Below are 27,341 nucleotides of genomic sequence, written 5' to 3' on the forward strand. Positions count from 1 at the left end.
ATGCTCACTTACTGATTATGTACTTCCTACTAATGCTCACTATCTGATTAGGTACTGTCTGCTAATGCTCACTGGCTGATAAGGTACTTCCTGCTAATGCTCACTGGCTGATTAAAGGTACTTCCTGCTTATGCTTACTGGCAGACAAGGTACTTCCTACGAATGCTCACTGGCTGATTACAGGTACTTCCTGCTAATGCTTACTGGCTGATAAGGTACTTCCTACGAATGCTCACTGGCTGATTACAGGTACTTCCTGCTAATGCTCACTGGCTGATTACAGGTACTTCCTGCTAATGCTCACTGGCTGATTACAGGTACTTCCTGCTAATGCTTACTGGCTGATAAGGTACTTCCTGCTACTGCTTACTGGCTGATTACAGGTACTTCCTGCTAATGCTCACTGGCTGATAAGTTATTCCTGCTAATGCTTACTGGCTGATAAGGTACTTCCTGCTAATGCTCTCTGGCTGATTACAGATACTTCCTGCTAATGCTTACTGGCTGATTAGGTACTTCTTGCTAATGCTCACTTCCTGATTAGGTACTTCCTGCTTATGCTTACTGGCTGATTAGGTACTTCTTGCTAATACTCACTTCCTGATCAGGTAATTCCTACTAATGCTCACTTGCTGATTAGGTACTTCCTGCTAATGCTTACTGGCTGATTAGGTACTCACTGCTAATAGGGTTGCCAGGTGTCCACTATTTAACTAGACAGTCCAGTATTTTAGCAGGCTGTCCAGTAAAATCTGTACAAAAATATCAGCTAAATGTAAAGGGTCTTCTATGCCTTTATGCATTTGAAATATGAAATACTCAATAAGAAGTTACACTATACATTTTCTATTATATGGGTTACAGGCAACCATGGGGGTGTTCAATCATTGCTGGGTGTGTACCTCGAACAGCCAAGGGGGTCACATCACTGCTCTGTACATGTATTACTGGCAACCAAGGAAATAAAATGACTGCTTAGTTGTAAAACATATATGTGGTAGGATTAAGGGTGGGGCCTAAGGTTGAGCTTGTGTAGAGACATTGTGTGAACCCAGCTACGTCCCGTATCCAATCACCTATAGGTCGTCAAGTATTTTTATAAATCACAGCTGGCAAACCTACCTGCTAATGCTTACTGACTGACTAGGTACTTTCTACTAATGCTCACTGGCTGATTAGGTACTTCCTGCTAATACTTACTGGCTGATTAGGTACTGCTGGCTTATGCTCATTGGCTGATTAGATACTTCCTGCTAATGTTCACTGGCTGATTAGGTACTTCCTGTTAATGCTCACTTACTGATAAGGTAAGCTAAGGGGGAGTAAAGCTATATTGGATTTAGTGCTAGCAAACAATACAGATATAATATCAAACATAGAAGTCAAAGAACATTTGGGTAACAGTGATCATAACATGGTCACATTTGAAATCTCTTTTCATATGCAGTGTCTTAATGGTTTAACTAAGACTTTTTTATTTTCAAGAAAGCAAAATTCAACAATTTAAGGAAATCATTAAATAATATAAATTGGGACAATGTATTCTCTAATAAAAATACAGAGGATAAATGGATAATATTTAAAAATTTGTTAAATAAATATACATATCAACAAATACCATATGGTTATAAAAATAAAAAATCAAAGCCAATGTGGCTAAATAAAAATGTGTTAAGAGAAATTAGGAAAAAACGTAGGGCATTTAAATTATTCAAAGAAAACAGTACAGACTCAACATTCCATATATATAAGGAATGTAACAAAGCATGCAAAAAAGCAATAAAATTTGCCAAAATTGAAAATGAAAAATGAATTGCTAAGGATTCTAAGTCTAACCCTAAAAGGTTCTTTAAGTACATAAATTAGCAAAAAAAATCTAAGAAAGACAATATAGGTACATTAAAATGCATGGAGGGTAGCATGATACATAATGACAGGGAGAAGGCTGAGGTACTAAACCAGTTTTTTTCTTCAGTATACACAAAAGAGAGGAAACATTGGATGATACTTTGGAACAAAATAGAACATCCAAGTCCATACCATTAACTGGGTTATGTTTAGAGGATATCAGGAAAAAAATGGATAATATTAAGGTAAATAAAACTCCAGGCCCAGATGGAATACACCCAATGGTGTTGTTAAGGGAACTTAGCACTGTTATAGACAAACCACTACTTTTAATTTTCCAAGACTCATTATTCTCAGGCATGGTACCACAGGATTGGTGCAAAGCTGATGTGGTGCCACTCTTCAAAAAGGGAAGCAGGGATGATCCAGGAAGCTATAGACCAGTTAGTCTGACATCAATAGTGGGGAAGATATTTGAAGGGATTATAAGGAATTATATTGACGAGCATATTCATGTAAACAAGATTATGAGTTCTAATCAGCATGGTTTTAGGAGAAATAGATCATGTCAAACTAATCTAATTAGATTCTATGAGGAAGTAAGTCAAAATATAGATAAAGAGGAAGCAGTTGATGTGATAAACTTAGATTTTGCAAAGGCATTTGATACAGTGCCACATGAGAGATTAATGCACAAAATTAAGGGACTGGGAATAGCTGAAAATGTTAGCTCATGGATAAATAACTGGATAAAAGATAAGAGAGCAACGAGTAGTAGTAAATGGATCATACTCAGATTGGACAAAGGTAATGAGTGGAGTCCCCCAGGGATCAGTACTGGGCCCTGTTCTTTTTAATATTTTTATAAATGACTTGGAGCAAGGATTAAATAGTGACATCTCTATTTTTGCAGATGATACTAAGTTAAGTAAGGTCATTAGGTCAGAGCAGGATGAACTTTTGTTACAAAGGGATCTGCAAAAATTAGAAGTATGGGCAAGTAAACAGAAAATGAGATTTAATACGGGAAAATGCAACGTTCTACATTTTGGAAGTAAAAATAAGCAGGCAACGTATTTTTTAAATGGGACAAGACTTAGCCAAACAGAGGAGGAAAGGGATTTGGGAGTAGTAATAGATAATAAGCTAAAGATGGGTGCACAATGCAGGGCAGTGGCTTCAAAGGCTAATAGGATACTAGCATGTATTAAAAGAGGCATTGATTCAAGGGAGGAAAGCATAATTCTGTCACTATATAAAGCCCTGGTAAGACCTCACCTTGAGTATGGAGTGCAGTTCTGGGGACCGATCACAAAAAAAGATATTGCAGAACTAGAAAAAGTTCAGAGAAGGGCCACAAAGCTAATAAGGGGATTGGAGAATTTAACCTATGAGGAGAGGCTAGCCAAACTGGGTCTGTTTTCCTTAGAAAAAGGGCGATTGAGAGGTGACATGATTACTTTATATAAATATATTCAAGGCCCATATACAGAGATGGCAGAAGCTCTTTTTATTCCAAAAAAATTGTTTGTGACAAGAGGTCACAATATAAGGTTGGAGGAAAGGAGATTTAATCACCTGCAACAATAACGTTTTTTCACTGCAAGAGCAATAAAACTCATTACCAAAGGAGGTAGTTAATGCCAATGCCTGGTAATGCTTACTGGCTAATTAGGTACTTCCTGCTAATGCTCACTTACTGATTAGGTACTTCCTACTAATGCTCACTTACTGATTAGGTACTTCCTGTTAATGTTCACTTGCTGATTAGGTACTTCCTGCTAATGGTCACTTACTGATTAGCAGACATCCCAACCTGCAAAAACTCATTTCAGGGAGGTGGCTTCACCCGGTACTGCAAGGCCACCCCCCCACCCCCCAGTTATATATTGGACACCTTGAAACCCTAAATAAGATAGAGACTTAGCATTAGGTACTTTTCTTCTAATGCTCACTTACTGATTAGGTATTTCCTGTTAATCTTTACTTGCTGATTAGGTACTTCCTGCTAATGTTCACTTACTGATTAGATACTTCCTGTTAATGTTCACTTGCTAATTAGGTACTTAATGCTAATGCTCACTTACTGATGAGGTACTTCCTGTTAATGTTCACTTGCTGATTAGGTACTTCCTGCTAATGTTCACTTACTGATGAGGTACTTCCTGTTAATGTTCACTTGCTGATTAGGTACTTCCTGCTAATGTTCACTTACTGATGAGGTACTTCCTGTTAATGTTCACTTGCTGATTAGGTACTTACTGCTAATGCTTCCTGTTAATGTTCACTTGCTGATTAGGTACTTAATGCTACTTAATGCTAATGCTCACTTACTGATTTAGTACTTCCTGTTAATGTTCACTTGCTGATTAGGTACTTCCTGCTAATGCTCACTTACTGATTAGGTACTTCCTGTTAATGTTCACTTTCTGATTAGGTACTTCCTGCTAATGCTCACTTGCTGATTAGGTACTTAATGCTAATGCTCACTTACTGATTAGGTGCTTCCTGTTAATTTTCACTTACTGAATAGGTACTTCTTGCTAATGCTCACTTACTGATTAGGTACTTCCTGTTAATGTTCATTTGCTAATTAGGTACCTAATGCTAATGCTCACTTACTGATTAGGTACTTCCTGTTAATGTTCACTTGCTAATTAGGTACCTAATGCTAATGCTCACTTACTGATTAGGTACTTCCTGTTAATGTTCACTTGCTAATTAGGTACTTCCTGTTAATGTTCACTTGCTAATTAGGAATATAATAGAGAGTGGTGTACAGGCGTACGCTCACACCCTTAGGGGGCGCTTACTACTAACTATTTATACAAACAATGATAAACATATAATAAACATAAAACATCTCAACATAAAAGTCCATATAAACCAGTACGTGGATATAATCCACAGAGTGGGGCAGCTCTGTGTCGAAGGATGGTCAAATCCTGGTGTATCGTGATCTGCAGAAAGAGAACAGAGGCGCCACCATGGCCTAGTACCACCAGAGCAAATATACACAAATGCAGATGAATATATATACTCACAAACAAAAAGCACCCAACGATGCTAGTGGGGCAGACTGGAACTTTGCAGTGGTCCAGCTCACTGAAAACGCCCAGCAGAAGTCCAGTCAGTTTACCTTGAAGGAGTGTGCCTCTTGCCTATATAAGCACAAAAGGCAAACAAATATAGCCCAGTAACGTTTGGACAAGAGCAATATAAAACAATATGATTGCACTTACAAGATAGAGTGCACCTCCAGGTGCAATAAAGAGAAACTGGGACCTCACAGCCGCCCAGCTGACTGATGTCACCAACCGAGCAGCAACAACCGCAAAAGGAGTCCCAATGTTCCCAGCAATAGTGTAACGGTGACATACACCACAATAGCAAGTGTATAATTAAAAATTATTCTTTATTTAAAAAGCAATGCGTTTCTCAGCCTCCTAGGGGCTGTTTCATCAGGCTATGATACAAAATATTAAAAAACACTTGCTATATAACAGATTAAAACATTCTCTGATAGGTCAGACAATTAAACAATCACACCTGTGTGTGTTCACAAATCATTGGTTGGTATGATAACATGAGTAAACATAAGGCCTCACAGGTGGATTACAAAGTGCATGTAATTAACAATTACTCGGTTGGCATAGCAGCCAAAGGTAAACACAACCCTAAATAACTTTTTTCAAATGACCAGATCACAGTGCATAATATAACCCACATTGGTTAATATAAAAAACAAAAGCATAAATATCATAACATAAGTATAAAAATACATATTCATGCACAACACATGCATGAAAAAATATATTTACACAAATTCAAAAATTACGAGATAATATAAAATTACAAAAATTGTGCAACATAGTAAAAATATTTCCCTTTTTAATCTATACTCCCCTGCCCCTCCCCCACCAAAACGAACACCTGCTTGTATAGTCGAGGAAAAGTATTGTATAAATACTCATACCTTAATGTACTGATAACTTCTTATTTGATTATCTACCGAAGTTGCATTAGTGAAGTTCTACTAAATGTACTGATTGGTGGTGGCACCTATCTATATGTAGTTTGTAAATTGTACAATATAGGCAGGAATAATTATTTGCTAAAAGGTCAAAAAATATGTAAGAAACTTAAATTTGTGGCGTCACCGCCGCTCAGGCCCTACCTCGTACGCAACTTTGTATGTTAAGGGGTGTGTGCCTATACTTCAATCAGTGTGGGAGAATACCGAGAAGTGGGCAGGTCCACGGATGAGTGCTTCCTCAACGATACGTGACAGATTGAACAAGATTCCTACCTAAGTGTCAAACTAAATCCCATGTATATAGAACAGATGATATTATATAATAGGGTCTCCCAGATCATGTCAAAATGTTTAACTGTTATTTGGCAATAAAATATTGATTATATAATCGCTAACATCGCAACTTGTGAAACAGTGTGACACAAATTATAATAGATATTATTAGTGTTAAGTCATCATAATTTATATATCAGTGCTATGATTAATATACCATTAAAGTGATTGTGACACAAAACTATATCATTGATAAGTAATATATGTCTATATAATAGAATATTAAAAATAAATTATAGTGCCTACTGTGTATAAATTGTCCTCTAACTACTCTCAAGAGTAAAGGTAACTAGTGTTGGCAAAAAAAAAAAAAAAGAGATAAAAAGGAAGTGTAACACTATTGTAGTGATCAACTATTTGAGATGAAAGAATATAGTGTATATGTGCATCTAATGTCGATGTGTTATGTAAGAGTGCAGAAATATAAATGATTACTCATATTGATTGGTTAAGACTTAGTGCTAGACTGATATCGTCTACTTATATGTAATGCAGTATGTTGTATGATCGAATATATATAATATATGATAATATGTGCAGTTGTCTGTGTAGATAGTAATGTGTGATAATGTACAACTTACAAGAGACTAATGTTGTTTACCTATGTGTGGGCCAATGTGAAAATATAATATGTGACGTATGAAGTTATAATAGTGAAACTAGTGTTGACATAACATGAACGGGACATGTCATCTACTAGTTAAGATATGTGGCAGGGTTAGTGTGGGCCTAAAAAACATCCCAACAGATAACCAGTTGAACAAATACATAATGTGATCAGGGTGTCTATGATATATGACATTATTTTGTCTCCTGATTATATTTGAAATGTGAATTAAATATACAAGTTATAAAACATATTAAAAAGCATATAATATTGATATGCCTTGTGTGTAAGTAAGTAATATCATATTCATATGTCCCATTTATCAACTATACATTTTACAGGGACTGTTGGGTGATGGACTGAATTCTCAATATTTATAGTGTAGCTAATGTATAGATCAATAATAAAATAATATAATAATATATTATCCCTGTACCCCACTTTGTTCTGGGGATTCTATAAAAACCAATGAAGAATAACTTTGATCCTGCCATATTTGGCACTCCCTGACCTAAAAAAGTTAAAAAAGCAGCCATATCCAAATTCTCATTGAGACCATCAGGCTGGAGTGTTTTCAATTTTGTGATCCAATAGGACTCTCCTTTTCTGAGGGTCATAAATGCGTCACTATGAGATCTAGGAATCAATTCTATAGGTATAATTTTCATAGGATTTTTCTGTGTGTTATGATAGATCAAACAATGTGTGGATACATTGTGGACTTTTGAGTTCTTTTTGATGTTATATGCATGTTCTCCCCATCATTTTTAATCTTCCGACAGGTACGACCAACATATTGTACCCCACATCTACAGTTTAAAAGGTATATGATGAATGATGATTCACAAGTCATAAATCCTTTGATGTTAAAGGTTTCACCAGTAGTGTATGATTTCAAGGTGGAAGCCACATGAGATATGGAGCTGCACATCCCACAACATTTTCTACAACACTTGGATATTTTGTTTCTAGGAAACCTAGTGCCCAAAGGGTTAGGTGGTAAAATATTGCTACTAGAATATTTTTCCCTGACAATTTTGCTGGGAGCTAAAGCAGTTTTGGTGCTCTTCTATACACCACTTTCGGTTTGGTGCCTATTATTTTCTTAAGAGTAGGGTCATTAGTCAGAATAGGCCAATGTTTCATGAGGATCTTATTAATAGCATAATGGTTAGAATTGTATCTTGTAATGAATAATGGTGAATTTGATTCTTTAAATGTTTCTTGAATTCTATCGGCTAGATTTAGAGTTCTGCGGCCAAAGGGGTGCGTTAGCTACGCGTGCTTTTTTTCCCCCGCACCTTTTAAATACCGCTGGTATTTAGAGTTCACAGAATGGCTGCGTTAGGCTCCAAAAAGGGAGCATAGAGCATAATTTACCGACACTGCAACTCTCAATACCAGCGGTGCTTACGGACGCGGCCAGCTTCAAAAACGTGCTCGTGCACGATTCCCCCATAGAAAACAATGGGGCAATTTGAGCTGAAAAAAAACACCTGCAAAAAAGCAGCGTTCAGCTCCTAACGCAGCCTCATTGTTTCCTATGGGGAAACACTTTCTAAGTCTGCACCTAACACCCTAACATGAACCCCGAGTCTAAACACCCCTAACCTTACACTTATTAACCCCTAATCTGCCGACCCCGCTGTCACTGACCCCTGCATATTATTATTAACCCCTAATCTGCCGCTCCGTACACCGCCGCAACCTACATTAACTTTATGTACCCCTAATCTGCTGCCCCTAACACAGCCGACCCCTATATTATATTTATTAACCCCTAATCTGCCCCCTCCAATGTCGCCGCGACCTACCTACACTTATTAACCCCTAATCTGCTGACCGGACCTCACCGCTACTATAATAAAGTTATTAACCTCTAATCCGCCTCACTCCCGCCTCAATAACCCTATAATAAATAGTATTAACCCCTAATCTGCCCTCCCTAACATCACCGACACCTAACTTCAAGTATTAACCCCTAATCTGATGACCGGACCTCGCCGCTACTCTATTAAATTTATTAACCCCTAAAGCTAAGTCTAACCCTAACACTAACACCCCCCTAAATTAAATATAATTTTTATCTAACGAAATAAATTAACTCTTATTAAATACATTAATCCTATTTAAAGCTAAATACTTACCTGTACAATAAACCCTAATATAGCTACAATATAATGAATAATTATATTGTAGCTATTTTAGGATTAATATTTATTTTACAGGCAACTTTGTAATTATTTTAACCAGGTACAATAGCTATTAAATAGTTAATAACTATTTAATAGCTACCTAGTTAAAATAATTACAAAATTACCTGTAAAATAAATCCTAACCTAAGTTACAATTAAACCTAACACTACACTATCAATAAATTAATTAAATAAAATACCTACATTTATCTACAAGTAAACCTAACACTACACTATCAATAAATTAATTACATACAAATACCTACAATCATCTACAATTAAATAAACGAACTAAAGTACTTCCCGATGAATGACGGTTCCTTTAAATTACGTCATCCAAGATGGCGTCCCTCGAATTCCGATTGGCTGATAGGATTCTATCAGCCAATCGGAATTAAGGTAGGAAAATTCTGCCAATCGGAATTAAGGTAGGAAAATTCTGATTGGCTGATGGAATCAGCCAATCAGATTGAGCTCGCATTCTACTGGCTGAATTTTCCTACCTTATTCCGATTGGCTGATAGAATCCTATCAGCCAATCGGAATTCGAGGGACGCCATCTTGGATGAAGTCCCTTAAAGGAACCGTCATTCGTCGGGAGTTCGTCGGCCAGGATGGATGTTCCGCATCGGCGGGATGAAGATGGATCCGGAAGAAAGAAGATTGAAGATGCCGCTTGATAGAAGACTTCAGCCCGATGATGGACCTCTTTAGCCCTATGATGGGTCTCTTCAGCCCGCGCTTGGATCAAGACTTCAGCCCGATGATGGACCTCTTCAGCCCGATGATGGATCTCTTCAGCCCGCGTTTGGATCAAGACTTCAGCCCGATGATGGATCTCTTCAGCCCCCGCTTGGGCTTGGATGAAGACTTCGGAGCCTCCTCTGGACCGATCGGTGATACCCGGCGTGGTGAAGACAAGGTAGGGAGATCTTCAGGGGCTTAGTGTTAGGTTTATTTAAGGGGGGTTTGGGTTAGATTAGGGGTATGTGGGTGGTGGGTTGTAATGTTGGGGGGGTATTGTATGTTTTTTTTACAGGCAAAAGAGCTGTTTTCTTTGGGGCATGCCCCGCAAAAGGCCCTTTTAAGGGTTGGTAAGGTAAAAGAGCTTTTCTATTTTTATTTTAGAATAGGGTAGGGCATTTTTTTATTTTGTGGGGCTTTGTTATTTTATTAGGGGGCTTAGAGTAGGTGTAATTAGCTTAAAATTGTTGTAATATTTTTCTAATGTTTGTAAATTATTTTTTTATTTTTTGTAACTTAGTTCTTTTTTTTAATTTTTGTACTTTAGTTAGTTTATTTAATTGTAGATAATTGTAGGTATTTGTATGTAATTAATTTATTGATAGTGTAGTGTTAGGTTTAATTGTAGATAATTGTAGGTATTTTATTTAATTAATTTATTGATAGTGTAGTGTTAGGTTTAATTGTAATTTAGGTTAGGATTTATTTTACAGGCAATTTTGTAATTATTTTAACTAGGTAGCTATTAAATAGTTATTAACTATTTAATAGCTATTGTACCTGGTTAAAATAATTACAAAGTTGCCTGTAAAATAAATATTAATCCTAAAATAGCTACAATGTAATTATAATTTATATTGTAGCTATATTAGGGTTTATTTTAAAGGTAAGTATTTAGCTTTAAATAGGAATAATTTATTTAATAAGAGTTAATTTATTTTGTTAGATAAAAATTATATTTAACTTAGGGGGGTGTTAGTGTTAGGGTTAGACTTAGCTTTAGGGGTTAATACATTTAATAGAGTAGCGGTGAGGTCCGGTCGGCAGATTAGGGGTTAATACTTGAAGTTAGGTGTCGTGATGTTAGGGAGGGCAGATTAGGGGTTAATACTATTTATTATAGGGTTATTGAGGCGGGAGTGAGGCGCATTAGGGGTTAATACATTTATTATAGTAGCGGTGAGGTCCGGTCGGCAGATTAGGGGTTAATAAGTGTAGGTAGGTGGCGGCGACGTTGGGGGCGGCAGATTAGGGGTTAATAAATATAGGGGTCGGCGGTGTTAGGGGCAGCAGATTCGGGGTACATAAGTATAACGTAGGTGGCGGCGGTGTGCGGTCGGCAGATTAGGGGTTAAAATTTTTTAATAGAGTGGCAGCGATGTGGGGGGACCTCGGTTTAGGGGTACATAGGTAGTCTATGGGTGTTAGTGTACTGTAGAGCACAGTAGTTAAGAGCTTTATGAACCGGTGTTAGCCCAGAAAGCTCTTAACTCCTGGCTTTTTTCTGAGGCTGGAGTTTTGTCGTTAGATTTCTAACGCTCACTTCAGCAAAGACTCTAAATACCAGCGTTAGAAAGATCCCATTGAAAAGATAGGATACGCAAATGGCGTAGGGGGATCTGCGGTATGGAAAAGTCGCAGCTGGAAAGTGAGCGTTAGACCCTTACCTACACGACTCTAAATACCAGCGGTAGCCCAAAACCAGCGTTAGTAGCCCCTAACGCTGGTTTTGACGGCTAATGCAGAACTCTAAATCTAGGGGTATGTTTCTTATTAAAATAGCTGGACCTATCTTCATTTCTGACTCTATTAATTTCACTATTAATTAAATCTTGTGGGTAGCCTTTTTCTAGGAATCTGTCCCCAATAACCTGGGCTTGTATATCATAATCTTCTATTCTGGAGCAGTTCCTCCTAATTCTTCTGAATTGTCCATAAGGGACATTCAGCTTCCAACACTTGTAGTGGTTGCCCTCAAAGTGAAGAAAACTATTGCAATCACAGTTTTAAAGAAAGTTTTGGAGGAAACTTTTCCATCCACAGTCCTCCCCAGGATTAAATCAAGAGATTCAATTTAATCTTTCTTGATGTTATGAGTAAAAGAGATCCCATAAGTATTGTCATTTAAATGGTCTATGAAACCAAGAATACTCTCTTTTTCGACCCTCTAAAGATGAATAGATGGTCATCAATGTAACGGCCATAGAACATCAGGTCCGCTGCATATTGTGTTTCATAAATATATGATTGTTCGAAACTTCCCATGAATAAGTTTGCGAAACTAGGAGCGAACCTGGTACCCATGGCCGTCCCCTTGATCTGAAGGTAGTATTTACTTTGATAAAGGAAATAATTATGCTGTAAAATTAAACTTATCAATTGGATGATAAAATCAACTTGTAAGCTGGGCATATAAATATCCTGTTCCAGGTAAGGCCGTACTGCTCTTATCCCTATTTCATGTTGTATGTTGGAATAAAGATCCCCTACATCGCAAGTCACCCACCAACAATCATCATCCAGAGTACATTCTTTTCATTTTAATATTAAATCTGTAGAATCTTTTATATAGGATGGAAGAGATATCACAAACTTTTGCAAAAAGTGGTCAATATAAGCAGATAGGGAGTCCATAAGGCTCCCTATACCTGCAATGATAGGTCTACCTTGAGGCTTGTGGGGGTCCTTATGGACCTTTGGCAGGTGATAATAAAATGCGGTACATGGATACTTAGGGAGACAAAAGTCTCTTTCATGTTTATTCATAATACCCATGTCCATGCCCTCCTGTAAAATATTCTGTAGCTGAATATAGAATTTAGAAGTGGGATCCCCGCACAAGATTTTATAATATTCTGTATCGTTAACTATTCGATTTGCCTCCATAAGGTAGTAAAAAAAGATGGGGAGACCATGCATATAACATCAAAAAGAACTCAAAAGCCCACAGTGTATCCAGACATTGTTTGATCTATCATAACAAACAGAAAAATCCTATGAAAATTATACCTATAGAATTGATTCCTAGATTTCATAGTGACGCATTTATGAACCTCAGAAAAAGAGAGTCCTATTGGATTACAAAATTTAAAACACTCCAGCCTGATGGTCTCAATGAGAATTTGGATATGGCTGCTTTTTGACCTTTTTTAGGTCAGGGAGTGCCAAATATGGCAGGATCAAAGTTATTCTTCATTGGTTTTTATAGAATCCCCAGAACAAAGTGGGGTACAGGGAAAATATATTATTATATTATTTTATTATTGATCTATACATTAGATACACTATAAATATTGAAAATTCAGTGCATCACCCAACAGTCCCTGTAAAATGTATAGTTGATAAATGGGACATATGAATATGATATTACTTACTTACACACAAGGCATATCAATATTATATGCTTTTTAATATGTTTTATAACTTGTATATTTAATTCACATTTCAAATATAATCAGGAGACAAAATAATGTCATATATCATAGACACCCTGATCACATTATGTATTTGTTCAACTGGTTATCTGTTGGGATGTTTTTTAGGCTCACACTAACCCTGCCACATATCTTAACTAGTAGATGACATGTCCCGTTCATTTTATGTCAACACTAGTTTCACTATTATAACTTCATACGTCACATATTATATTTTCACATTGACCCACACATAGGTAAACGACATTAGTCTCTTGTAAGTTGTACATTATCACACATTACTACACAGACAACTGCACATATTATCATATATTATATATATTTGATCATACAACATACTGCATTACATATAAGTAGACGATATCAGTCTAGCACTAAGTCTTAACCAATCAATATGAGTAATCATTTATATTACTGCACTCTTACATAACACATCGACATTAGATGCACATATACACTATATTCTTTCATCTCAAATAGTTGATCATTACAATAGTGTTACACTTCCTTTTTATCTCTTTTTATTGCCAACACTAGATACCTTTAGTCTTGAGAGTAGTTAGAAGACAACTAATACACAGTAGGCACTATAATTTAATTTTATTATTCTATTATATAGACATATATTTCTTATCAATGATATAGTTTTGTGTCACAATCACTTTAATGGTATATTTATCATAGCACTGATATACACATTATGACTTAATACTGATAATATCTATTATAATTTGTGTCACACTGTTTCACAAGTTGCGATGTTAGCGATTATATAATCAATATTTTATCGCCAAATAACAGTTAAACATTTTGACATGATCTGGGAGACCCTATTATATATTATCATCTGTTCTATACACATGGGATTTAGTTTGACACTTAGGTAGGAATCTTGTTCCATCTGTCATGTATGGTTGAGGAAGCACACGTCCGTGGACCTGCCCACTTCTCTGTATTCTCCCTCACTGATTGGAGTATAGGCACACACCCCTTAACATACGAAGTTGCGTACGAGGTAGGGCCTGAGCGGCGGTGACGCCACAAATTTAAGTTTCTTACATATTTTTTGGCCTTTTAGCAAATAATAATTCCTGCCTAGATTGTACAATTTACAAACTACATATAGATAGGTGCCACCACCAATCACTACATTTAGTAGAACTTCACTAATGCAACTTCGGTAGATAATCAAATAAGAAGTTATCAGTACATTAAGGTATGAGTATTTATACAATACTTTTTTTCGACTATACAAGCAGGTGTTCGTTTTGGTGAGGGGGGGGGAGTATAGATTAAAAAGGGAAATATTTTTACTATGTTGCACAATTTTTGTAATTTTATATTATCTCGTAATTTTTGAATTTGTGTAAATATATTTTTTCATGCATGTGTTGTGCATGAATATGTATTTTTATACTTATGTTATGATATTTATGCTTTTGTTTTTTATATTAACCAATGTGGGTTATATTATGCACTGTGATCTGGTCATTTGAAAAAAGTTATTTAGGGTTGTGTTTACCTTTGGCTGCTATGCCAACCGAGTAATTGTTAATTACATGCACTTTGTAATCCACCTGTGAGGCCTTATGTTTACTCATGTTACCATACCAACCAATGATTTGTGAACACACACAGGTGTGATTGTTTAATTGTCTGACCTATCAAAGAATATTTTTAATCTGTTATATAGCAAGTGTTTTTTAATATTTTGTATCATAGCCTGATGAAACAGCCCCTAAAAGGCTGAGAAATGCGTTGCTTTTTAAATAAAGAATACATTTTAATTATACACTTGCTATTGTGGTGTATGTCACCGTTACACTATTGCTGGGAACATTGGGACTCCTTTTGCGGTTGTTGCTGCTCGGTTGGTGACATCAGTCAGCTGGGCGGCTGTGAGGTCCCAGTTTCTCTTTATTGCACCTGGAGGTGCACTCTATCTTGTAAGTGCAATCATATTGTTTTATATTGCTCTTGTCCAAACGTTACTGGGCTATATTTGTTTGCCTTTTGTGCTTATATAGGCAACAGGCACACTCCTTCAAGGTAATCTGACTGTACTTCTGCTGGGCGTTTTCAGTGAGCTGGACCACTGCGAAGTTCCATTCTGCCCCACTAGCATCGTTGGGTGCTTTTTGTTTGTGAGTATATATATTCATCTGCATTTGTGTATATTTGCTCTGGTAGTACTAGGCCATGGCGGCGCCTCTGTTCTCTTTCTGCGGATCACTTGCTAATTAGGTACTTCCTGTTAATTCTTACTGGCTGATTAGGTACTTCTGGTTAATGCTCTTTGGCTAATAGGTAAACATAACTGTTTACTTCTTACGTTAGTAGGAAGTGCACATCTGATATCGCTGTTCTAGTATTAATTTAAAGCTTTTACTTAACATTTCTTTCAGACAAAATCATGTAAATGCTTTTTTATATGGATAGTAGAACATGTTTGAGTACAGTGTCCCTTTATTAATGGCTGATTTATTAGTAATCACACTCACTGTGACTGTTCTGTTAGGAAGTCCACACTACTGCCCCAGATCAGGTAATCTTGCCCAATCTTCAGATTTAAGGCTTCCCGACATGTCTTGTGGCTGATAAAATTACGTTTCTTACCCTCAGGGTGCTCCTCAGTGCCTGAAAGAAGAGGAAACTGTGAGGGACATACAAGATGATGCACAATACAATAAGGACGTAATGTGGTAAAAGGAAGAGAGAAGCTTCTATAAGATTTAGGGCCCGGTTATTAAAAGCTCAATACTCTAAAAAGATCCATCACTGATATTAGGTCCTTCTGGAAAGGACGATTTTCTATTAAGAGCTGTGTACCTCACTAAGGGCTGGATTACGAGAAGCACGCTAACTGTTGTGCACAAGCGAAGAAGGGTTATTTATCGCAGTTCTTTGCACATGTCTGAAGTAGTATATTATAAGTTGAAAATAAACACGTTCGCTTAAGCACAATTAAATTGAATCCGCATTGGAATAGAGCGATTTCAGAACTCTGGTTAACTGTTACGCAAGACTAAAAAGTTGCACAAAACACATCAAAATTATATTTAAAAGTACAGTTACATTCATAAAAACACTTTCTGATAAAAAGCAACATTTCATATAAAATTTATAAGAGCTCAAAGATATGAGGTCTCAGGTGTTAGAAAAAAAGGACTTCAAAGGGCTTTTACAAACATATACATGTTTAAATATGTATGTATATATAAATTTATATGTGTGTAAAAGTATTTCTATATTTATATGTGTATATATGTATTTAAAAACATATAAACACATAAATACATATGAACACACACATAGACATATATATAAGTGCAATTGAATCCTTTGCAGTTAAGTAGCTGAAAACATGTAAAATCATATGTTTGCAATATTCATATTTAATAAAGTGTTTGTGCATTTACTGTAAATATTTCTCATTCCAATGTTCTTCACATGGGGAAATATGTTCTAAGTATTTTTAAATAAATATTCTTATATATAGAAATAAATATACGTTAACAAGGTGGCAATATTCAAAGTTCAGCTTTTTGAGAATGTTGGGTTCACACTTGTGTGAAAACTTTTTACTTTCCACTTGTAATACATGCACTTCCCAACGCACGCAAAAGCTTACTTCTAGCGGACTTAATGCGTAAGCGCAAACTACCACTCAACTTGTATTCTAGCCCTAAAGGTTGTAAACTACATTGTGTACATTAAAGAGAGATACAAATCACAGTATAGTGATCAATAAAATAACCAGTTAAAATAAGTAAAATTTGTATTTAAAGTACAAACTTAAAATCTTATTTTGAAGGAAATTCCAGACAAAAGTAGAATGGACACGGGGCATTTCAGTTTTGAAAATAATTATTTATGCAAAAATGCTTCTAGTAAAAGCTATAGCTGTTTCAATAGTGCACTTAAGTATGCTCCATGCACCAGCATTTTAAACACAGCTTTTGGTTAGAGAGTCTAAGGTGCTTGTATTATCTGGTAATGACTCAATTTGCATCATTGTTTACATGACACAAGCCCCACTGGTGCTCTGAGCAGCTGTTGTATATAAAATGCTGGTGCACTGAGAATATCTAGATTTGGCTCACATGCATGTGAAGAGGAAAATGTTAACTCTAAAACAGTGATAGCTTTAACTATAATTATTTTTTGCTAATAAATGTATATTGTAAAGATGTAAGTAATTTACATGCTTTTCTGTTTTCACCAAAATGTCCTTTTAAATACGAAGTAAAAATTGTGTTTGAAGTAGAAAGTAGAAATTGTACTCCAAGTACAAAATACAAATTGTACGTATTTTGTTAATGGAAATGAGTCTCACAGCCTCAGTGAGCGTTCTGGACTGACGGATTCCTTGGATGTTTTAGTTGTGATTATATTGTCTCCTGTCAGTCTCACTAATCTATCTCACTAATTGCACTGTTGTGTTTTTCTCAAAATACACATTTATTATACTGATAGAAAAAGACATGAATGTAAAACTAGAAGCAAATACAAACTAAGGTACACTATAAACACTGCAATTTGATTTGTATTTGTTGAAAATAAATTATCAGTGCTGAGTGCTCCCATTTTAAACTTTCCCCTGTAAGACTGCATTCCACAGAGCATCATTACTTCCCATAGGAGGCATCTTGCCACTCTCTGGCAAAGTTATATTCCTTTTCACAGAGAATTCAGTGACGTCCATTCCTATGACATCTGTGATGATTTCATTTTATGCTGGCAAATTATTAGGAATCAGTCTCTGTGAGAGTTTTAATCCCTATACTGCCCTAGGCCATGATTGATTGGTACAGTACCAAAGAACAATCAGTTAGGATGGAAAGTGAGAAAGGAGAAGTGATAAGCATGTAAAGAGGAAAGGGGAGATGAGGGGGGCAGTGTGGTTAGGAGGACTTACAAAGAGACACATACGGAAGCAAAGAGAAAAATAGAGAAGCAAATTATTACAGTAAAAGTTACAGAAGGAGGAAGACAAGTAATGCAAAGTAAGGTAAAAGATCTGAAAATGGTGGAATTGTATAAAGGAGACTGGGGGAAGAAATAGGGTAAAACAACTCACAGACTATAGAGCTGAAATAATGAGGAGCGGCAGTAATATGGGGAATCTATTACTGGTTGTGCTGCCCAGAGCTTACTGGCTTCTTGAGAAACCCTCTCCCACCAATAATAAGACTCTGTGAACCATATGACGCATGGCTGCTACACACATTGCTCCTCCATGTCACTGCAGTACCCTTGTTAATATGTCACCACATCACTCTTTATGTAATAGTGTTATATTATACACGTTTTATTTGGTTACCATCTTTAAGGACAGTTTTTATCATCATGACATATTTGTCATACTGCTCAGTGGTCTGTAGGTCATCAAGTGTCACCTTGTATGCTGCGGAGAGAGAGACAATCAGTCAAGCAACTAAGCATTAAACACAACACATTTCTATGATCCCTTTGAAAGGGCTTTATTTTATTATGTTAAAATATATCATTTGTAGCATGAAAACTTAAAGGGGCAATAAACTCAAAATTTAGCCTCCACCCCTAAAATTAATTATACGCAGGGTAAAAAATTGCAGAACACTGACTCATATATTTTCGCTGATTTTCCTGTAACCTCAATCTGAAACCTGTGTGTATTCTGTGGAATTTTGAAACTGTGTCTTGTTACAGAATAATAGGTTGATATGCACAGAAGCTGATTTGTATCTCAATGGGAATATACATAAACTGTCTCATGCTTAGTAAAGAAAATTGGTATATTTAAACGTTCTTTTAAACTGTAACTAGAACTATTGCTTCATTAAAATTGTAAAACAAAACCAAAAAAAATAAATAAAATGATCCCAGCTTTGTTTTAGAGTGCATGTAAATTACTGTCATTGTACTTTAAAGTGTCAAAATATTTGCATGAAAACAATATTTATGCTCACCTGATAAATTAATTTCTTTCATAATGGAGAGAGTCAACGAGTCATCATGTGTGGACGTTCCCCTCCTGATTACAAAAGACTCCCTAACATACCAAATATTGAAATCCCTCCCACATATAGCCAAGCAGATGAAGGAAACATAAAGTGGGGCAAAAGAGGTGCAAAACAAGTACTGCAGCTACCTGAACAAAAAGAAAGGGTGAAGCTCATGGGCTCTCACCATAATGAAAGGAATTAATTTATCAGGTAACCATACATTTTGTTTTCTATATCCGATGTTGAGAGTATACAAAGTCATCACAAGTGGGAATTTATACCCAAGCAGAGGAGTCCATAAGATCACCATGAAATAGGAAGGGGATAAAGCGAACGCTCCTGCCAAAGGCAGCCTCAGAAGAGGCATACAATGAAAGTGATAAAACATTGAAAAAGTATGTATAAGAAGACTAACGGCTAGATTTGGAGTTTTGTCGGTAACGACCCGAAAAACTAACGCCGGCTTTTTTCTGGCCGCACCATAAAAATAACTCTGGTATTGAGAGTCCACATAAAGGCTGCGTTAGGATCCAAAAAAGGAGCGTAGAGCATATTTAACGCAGTTTCAACTCTCAATACCAGAGTTTCTTACGCAAGCGGCCAGCCTCAAAAACGTGCTCGTGCACGATTCCCCCATAGGAAACAATGGGGCTGTTTGAGCTGAAAAAAACCTAACACCTGCAAAAAAGCCGCGTTCAGCTCTTAACGCAGCCCCATTGTTTGCTATGGGGAAACACTTCCTACGTCTGCACCTAACACCCTAACATGTACCCCGAGTCTAAACACCCCTAACCTTACACTTATTAACCCCTAATCTGCCGCCCCCGCTATCGCTGACACCTGCATTTTATTTTTAACCCCTAATCTGCCGCTCCGTAAACCGCCGCTACTTACATTATCCCTATGTACCCCTAATCTGCTGCCCCTAACACCGCCGACCCCTATATTATATTTATTAACCCCTAATCTGCCCCCCTCAACGTCGCCTCCATCTGCCTACACTTATTAACCCCTAATCTGCCGACCGCAAAGCGCCGCCACCTACGTTATCCTTATGTACCCCTAATCTGCTGCCCCTAACACCGCCGACCCCTATATTATATTTATTAACCCCTAATCTGCCCCCCTCAACGTCGCCTCCACCTGCCTACACTTATTAACCCCTAATCTGCCGAGCGGACCTGAGCGCTACTATAATAAAGTTATTAACCCCAATCAGCCAATCAGATTGAGCTCGCATTCTATTGGCTGTTCCGATCAGCCAATAGAATGCGAGCTCAATCTGATTGGCTGATCGGATCAGCCAATCGGATTGAACTTGATTCTGATTGGCTGATTCCATCAGCCAATTAGAATATTCCTACCTTAATTCCGATTGGCTGATAGAATCCTATCAGCCAATCGGAATTCGAGGGACGCCATCTTGGATGACATCATTTAAAGGAACCGTCATTCGTCGTTCAGTCGTCGGCCAGGATGGATGTTCCGCGGTGGAGGTCTTCAGGATGCTGCCGCTTCGCTCCGGATGGATGCCGCTTGGATGAAGACTTCAATCGGATGGAAGACCTCTTCTGCCCCGCTTGGATGAAGACTTCAGCCGGATCATGGACCTCTTCAGCCCCCCGCTTGGGCTTGGATCAGGACATCGGAGGAGCTCTTCTGGACGGATCGGTGTGATACCCGGTGAGGTGAAGACAAGGTAGGATGATCTTCAGGGGCTTAGTTTTAGGTTTATTTAAGGGGGGTTTGGGTTAGATTAGGGGTATGTGGGTGGTGGGTTGTAATGTTGGGGGGCTTGGGTATTGTATGTTTTTTTTTATAGGCAAAAGAGCTGTATTTCTTGGGGCATGCCCCGCAAAGGGCCCTGTTCAGGGCTGGTAAGGTAAAAGAGCTTTGAACTTTAGTAATTTAGAATAGGGTAGGGCATTTTTTTATTTTGGGGGGCTTTGTTATTTTATTAGGGGGCTTAGAGTAGGTGTAATTAGTTTAAAATTGTTGTAATATTTTTCTTATGTTTGTAAATATTTTTTTATTTTTTGTAACTTAGTTCTTTTTTATTTTTTGTACTTTAGCTAGTTTATTTAATTGTATTTATTTGTAGCAATTGTATTTAATTAATTTATTGATAGTGTAGTGTTAGGTTAATTGTAGGTAATTGTAGGTAGTTTATTTAATTAATTTATTGATAGTCTAGTGTTAGGTTTAATTGTAACTTAGGTTAGGATTTATTTTACAGGTAAATTTGTAATTATTTTAACTATTTTAGCTATTAAATAGTTCTTAACTATTTAATAGCTATTGTACCTGGTTAAATAAATACAAAGTTACCTGTAAAATAAATATTAATCCTAAAATAGCTATAATATAATTATAATTTATATTGTAGCTATATTAGGATTTATTTTACAGGTAAGTATTTAGCTTTAAATAGGAATAATTTATTTAATAAGAGTTAACTAATTTCGTTAGATTTAAATTATATTTAATTTAGGGGGGTGTTAGTGTTAGGGTTAGACTTAGCTTTAGGGGTTAATACATTTATTAGAATAGCGGTGAGCTCCGGTCGGCAGATTAGGGGTTAATAATTGAAGTTAGGTGTCGGCGATGTTAGGGAGGGCAGATTAGGGGTTAATACTATTTATTATAGGGTTAGTGAGGCGGATTAGGGGTTAATAACTTTATTATAGTAGCGCTCAGGTCTGCTCGGCAGATTAGGGGTTAATAAGTGTAGGCAGGTGGAGGCGACGTTGAGGGGGGCAGATTAGGGGTTAATAAATATAATATAGGGGTCGGCGGTGTTAGGGGCAGCAGATTAGGGGTACATAAGGATAACGTAGGTGGCGGCGCTTTGCGGTCGGCAGATTAGGGGTTAATAAGTGTAGGTAGGTGGAGGCGACGTTGTGGGGGGCAGGTTAGGGGTTAATAAATATAATACAGGGGTCGGCGGTGTTAGGGGCAGCAGATTAGGGGTACATAAGGATAACGTAGGTGGCGGCGCTTTGCGGTCGGCAGATTAGAGGTTAATAAGTGTAGGTAGGTGGAGGCGACGTTGTGGGGGGCAGGTTAGGGGTTAATAAATATAATACAGGGGTTGGCGGTGTTAGGGGCAGCAGATTAGGGGTACATAAGGATAACGTAGGTGGCGGTCGGCAGATTAGGGGTTAAAAAAATGTATTCGAGTGTCGGCGATGTGGGGGGACCTCGGTTTAGGGGTACATAGGTAGTTTATGGGTGTTAGTGTACTTTAGAGTACAGTAGTTAAGAGCTTTATGAACCGGCGTTAGCCCAGAAAGCTCTTAACTACTGACTTTTTTCCTGCGGCTGGAGTTTTGTCGTTAGATGTCTAACGCTCACTTCAGAAACGACTCTAAATACCGGAGTTAGAAAGATCCCATTGAAAAGATAGGATACGCAATTTACGTAAGGGGATCTGCGGTATGGAAAAGTCGCGGCTGAAAAGTGAGCGTTAGACCCTATTTTGAGTGACTTCAAATACCGGCGGTAGCCTAAAACCAGCGTTAGGAGCCTCTAACGCTGGTTTTCACGGCTAACGCCAAACTCCAAATCTAGGTGTAAGTAACTGCTTGCCAATCTGATCAATAGAAGCTTCATCATTAAATGTCTTAGAAGAAGAATGAGCAGTAATGTGCTCAGGTGGAGTGTTCCCTCCAACCAAATATGCATTACGAATTAAGGCCTTAATCCAAGCAGCTAAAGTAACAGCTGTAGCTTTCTGCACTTTGTGAGGCCCTGAAAAATAAACAAAAAGAGAAAAAGAAAGTCTGAAATATTTCCACATAATATTTGAAAGCTCTCACAAAATCCAGATTGCAAATAAGTCTGTCCTTAAAATTTTTAGTAAGCAGGGATCACAATATCCTGATTGATAGTATCCGTAGATACCACCTTAGGAAGAAAGGAATAACTAGTGTAAAGAACAGCCTTATCCTGATAAAAAGTCAGAAAAGGAGGTTTGCAAAACAAAGCGAAAAGTTCAGAAACCTTTCTGGCAGAAGAATTAGCCAAAAGAAAAAAAATAACCATCCAAGATATAAGTGAAAGGTCTAAACCCTTCATAGGCTTAAAAGGAGGAGTATGAAGAACCCTCAAAACCAGATTAAGATTCCGGGGGGGGGGGGGGGGGTTTAGACAAACAACTGGTTTACATTTGATCAGAGCCTGTACAAATGTCTGAAATTCTCCAATTTTAGCAATTCTCAATGAAATAAGACAGAAAATCCTTCATAGAACTGTCTGACAAATCTTTATCCAAACCCTCCTACAGGAACTCAAGAATTCTAGAAATTTAAAAAAGAATTCCAGCAGTATCCTAAGTAAGCTCAATAAGCGAACCTTATGAAATATATTCCTTGTAACAGGTTTTCTAGCCTGAATCAAGGTGTCAAATACCTTTTATTAGAAAATCAGAAAAACCTCTTAAACAGCACTAAACGTTCAATCATCAGGCAATCATATTCAGAGTTTTGAGATCCTGATAAAAGAAAGGACATTGAGATAAAAGATCCCGTCTTAGAGGGGGACACAAGAACATTTGAACTAGGTCCACAAACCAAATACTGCAAGGTCATGGTGGAACAATCAGAATTGCTGAAGCTTGTTTCTGCTTGATTCTAGGCATCACTCTGGATAGCAACGCAAATGGAGGAAATATGTAGATCAGGTTGGATGACCAGGGAACAACTAGTTCATCTATCATGCTCACCTAAGGGTCCTGTCAGGGTTTTCTCCCTGTTGTGTTTGCCATGTGCTGCTGGAAGCCATTTTACTCACCTCTCTTCCTGACTATGGTGCATTGTGGGGGATGCTGCTCATTTCCTGCACTTCCTTTTATGGCCAGACTGGTGTGCATCATCCATGTGAGACAGGATGCAGTCTCAGAATTGTGATGTCATCACTTATTATTTAAAGGGCCTCTGTTCAGTATGCTTTGCCTTTGCGTTGTCTCAGACCTGTTTGAGAGAGTTCCTGTGTATTACCTGGCTGCCTGACGTCCTTCCTGGTTCCTGATCCCTGGCTTGTTCCTGACTCTGCTGTTTTCCTTGTTCCTGATTCCGGCTCGTCTGACTATTCGCTTTGGCTCCTGACTCGGCTCGTCTGACTACCAGCTCTGGTTTTGACTCCTGGCTTGTTATTTGACTTGTGGACTTTTTATTATTTTTTGCTATTAATAAAGGTGTGATTATTTTTGCACTTCTCGGCTCAGTCTGATTCTTGGCACCCTGACATTACGCAAAGGCCATGAATCCTGATGCTGCTAAATATCCACCTTTTCCTGCCATCATTTCCAGGATGGATGTACAGGATCACCACTTGGATCAATTTGCACTAGCCCTGCAAACCCTGCTAACTCGCACTGCACATTTGGACCAAAGTGTCCCGCAAGTTATGGCTGCTCCTGTTTCCGCTGCTGCACCTAGTCCTACCAGCAGCATGTCCGGTTCTGCACCTCTACCTCAGCGATATGGAGCCAATCCTATTCAGTGCAGAGGGTTTTTGAACCAGGTGGGCATTTACTTCGAGATGTTACCTCAGGCGTTTCCCTCTGACAGAGCTAAGGTGGGATTTCTCATTTTGTTACTCTCTGACACAGCTCTTGCCTTGGCTAATCCTTTGTGGGAGACTAATAAACCTGTGATTTCAAATTACCCTGAATTTGTGGCCTCCTTTCGAAGGGTATTTTATGTTCCGGCTCGCTCCTCCTCTGATGCTAAACGACTGATGTCCATTCAGCAAGGTACAAGATCTGTTGCTCAGTATGCTATTGAGTTCTGTACGCTTCCCGCAGAGGTAGGTTGGAACAATTAAGCCCTTGTTGCCGCCTTCTTTCATGGGCTCTCTTATGCGATTAAAGATGAAGTTGCTGCCAGAGATTTACCAGAGGATCTCGAGGCATCTGTGTCTTTTTTTATCCTAATTGACATGAGACAAGAGAGAGGCCCTCTTCCAAGGAGCGCTTGCGGAAGCCTCCTGTTCCGTTGTATCCTACGTATTCGTTCCCACCCATGCCTCCCTCTCCTCCCATGCCTCCTGGTCCCAAGTCACCAGGTACTGCTGAGCCGATGCAGTTGGGATTCACGTGTCTCTCCGCGGCATAGAGGGCCTTTAGGAGGAGGGAGGGGCTCTGCCTCTATTGTGGGTTACAGGGCCACCTTTTGAAGTCTTCTCCTACACGACCGGGAAACACTAACACCTAAGGTCCTGTTGAGGGCAGACCTTGGGTGGTTTATCCTTGTCCCCAGAACCGCTTAAGGAGAAACCTTTGGTCATGGTTGTCCTTTCCAGGGTGGACTCCTCCATAGTCTCTCAGGCTCTTGTTGACTCCGGTGCTGCGGGCTATTTCATTGAGAGTGCTTTTGTATCAAAACATTCCATTCCTGTTTTGCCTCGGTCCATTCCGCTTGCTATTGAGGCCATTGATAGCAGGCCCCTTCAGCCCGCACTCGTTACTCACAAATCTGCTCCGTTGTCCATGGCTGTTGGGGCTCTAAATTTTGAAACCCTCCTGTTCCAGGTGATAAAATCTCCGCATTTTCCAGTTGTTCTGGGTTATCCCTGGCTCCAAAAACACAATCCCAGTCTCGACTGGCGCAGGTCCGAGATTTTGTCGTGGTCCCTGCAATGTATTTCCACTTGTCTTCGGAAACCAGTTAAAGTCTTGTGCACTTCTTTGGTATCTCAATTGCCAGAATAGTAACCAGAGTTCCTAGACGTGTTTGACAAGGTGCGTGCCGGTACGTTGCCTGCTCACCGGTCTTACGATTGTGCCATAGACCTGAAACCCGGAGCCATTCCTCCTCGGGGCCGGGTGCACACTCTGTCTGTTGCAGAGAATTGTGCTATGGAGGAGTATGTTGCAGATGCTCTGTCGCGGGGGATCATCCACAAATCCTGCTCTCCTCTAGGGGCTGGCTTCTTCTTTGTGAAGAAAAAGGGTGGCGATTTAAGACCATGTATCAATTATAGGGGTCTTAATCGTCTTACCATTAAGAATGCTTACCCTATTCCGCTCATTACGGAACTCTTTGACCGCCTCAAGGGAGCTACGGTCTTTACTAAACTTTATTTGAGAGGAGCGTACAATCTCGTTAGGATCAAGGAGGGTCACTAATGGAAAAAGCATTTAACACCAGGAGCGGGCATTATGAGTATCTTGTAATGCCCTTTGGCCTATGTAATGCTCCTGCTGTTTTTCAGGAATTTATTAATGATGTCCTACTAGATATATTGCAACAGTGTGTTGTGGTGTACTTTGACGACATCCTCATACACTCACCCACACTTGAGGCTCATCGTTCTGATGTTACACGGGTTCTTCAGAGACTACGTGAGAATGGCCTGTTTTGTAATCTCGAGAAATGTGAGTTCCATCAGACTCAAGTAACCTTCCTAGGTTATGTTATCTCCGTTGCAGGGTTCTCCATAGAGCCTGACAAGTTATCTGCAGTGGCCTCACCCAGTTGGTCTTCGGTCTATTCAACGTTTTTTGGGGTTCACCAATTACTATAGAAAGTTTATTAAAAACTTTTCTTCCTTGGTTAAACCTATCACAGACATGACCCGTAAAGAGAATGATCCACTCCATTGGTCACCTACTGCCATTAAGGTCTTTGATAGTCTTAAGACTGCCTTTGATGCCGCTCCAGTTCTGGCTCATCCTAACCCTGTCCTGCCTTTCGTTCTTGAGGTCGATACGTCTGAGACTGGAGTAGGTGCCCTCTTGTCTCAACGTCCTACGCCTGACGGTTCCTTGCATCCGTGTGGTTTCTTCTCCAAGAAATTGTCTCCAGCGGAGTGCAATTATGAAATTGGCGACAGGGAATTACCCGCAGTTTGTTGCCCCAAAGGAAGGGTTCGCGAGACAGCCCAGGATCACCGGAGTCGCTGGTTTCCCTCTGACATCACAGTGAGTAATATGAATAATACAGTGGTAGGGCTGTGTATGTAATCGCAACTACACTATATTGTGGTAAAGAGATTTGAGCCCAGCTTTCCAGTATTTCTGCACGGACTATACCGTATGAGACTGTACTTATTGAACTCACTTGTTTATTGACATTTTTGCTCTAGACACACAGGCTGGATTTTCAAGGCGGATTATTTATATCAGCCTTTGAATATTGCTAACAGAATAAATCA

At 38.5% G+C, this 27,341-nt stretch overlaps 1 protein-coding gene across 3 annotated transcripts in view; it reads right to left on the bottom strand.

Moving 5' to 3' along the window:
• LOC128662561 (complement C3) overlaps positions 1–27,341 on the bottom strand; it is a 568,605-nt gene that overhangs the window by 3,133 nt on the left and 538,131 nt on the right. For all 3 annotated transcript variants that reach the window (XM_053716362.1, XM_053716361.1, XM_053716360.1), the window contains 2 exons: positions 18,521–18,604; positions 15,699–15,834 (listed from right to left, as the gene is read on the bottom strand). In XM_053716362.1, coding sequence (XP_053572337.1) covers positions 15,699–15,834; positions 18,521–18,604 — 220 coding nt within the window. The remainder of the gene's footprint in view (positions 1–15,698; positions 15,835–18,520; positions 18,605–27,341) is intronic.

The sequence above is a fragment of the Bombina bombina genome, chromosome 6 (assembly GCF_027579735.1).
Source record: "Bombina bombina isolate aBomBom1 chromosome 6, aBomBom1.pri, whole genome shotgun sequence".
Lineage (NCBI taxonomy): Eukaryota > Metazoa > Chordata > Amphibia > Anura > Bombinatoridae > Bombina > Bombina bombina.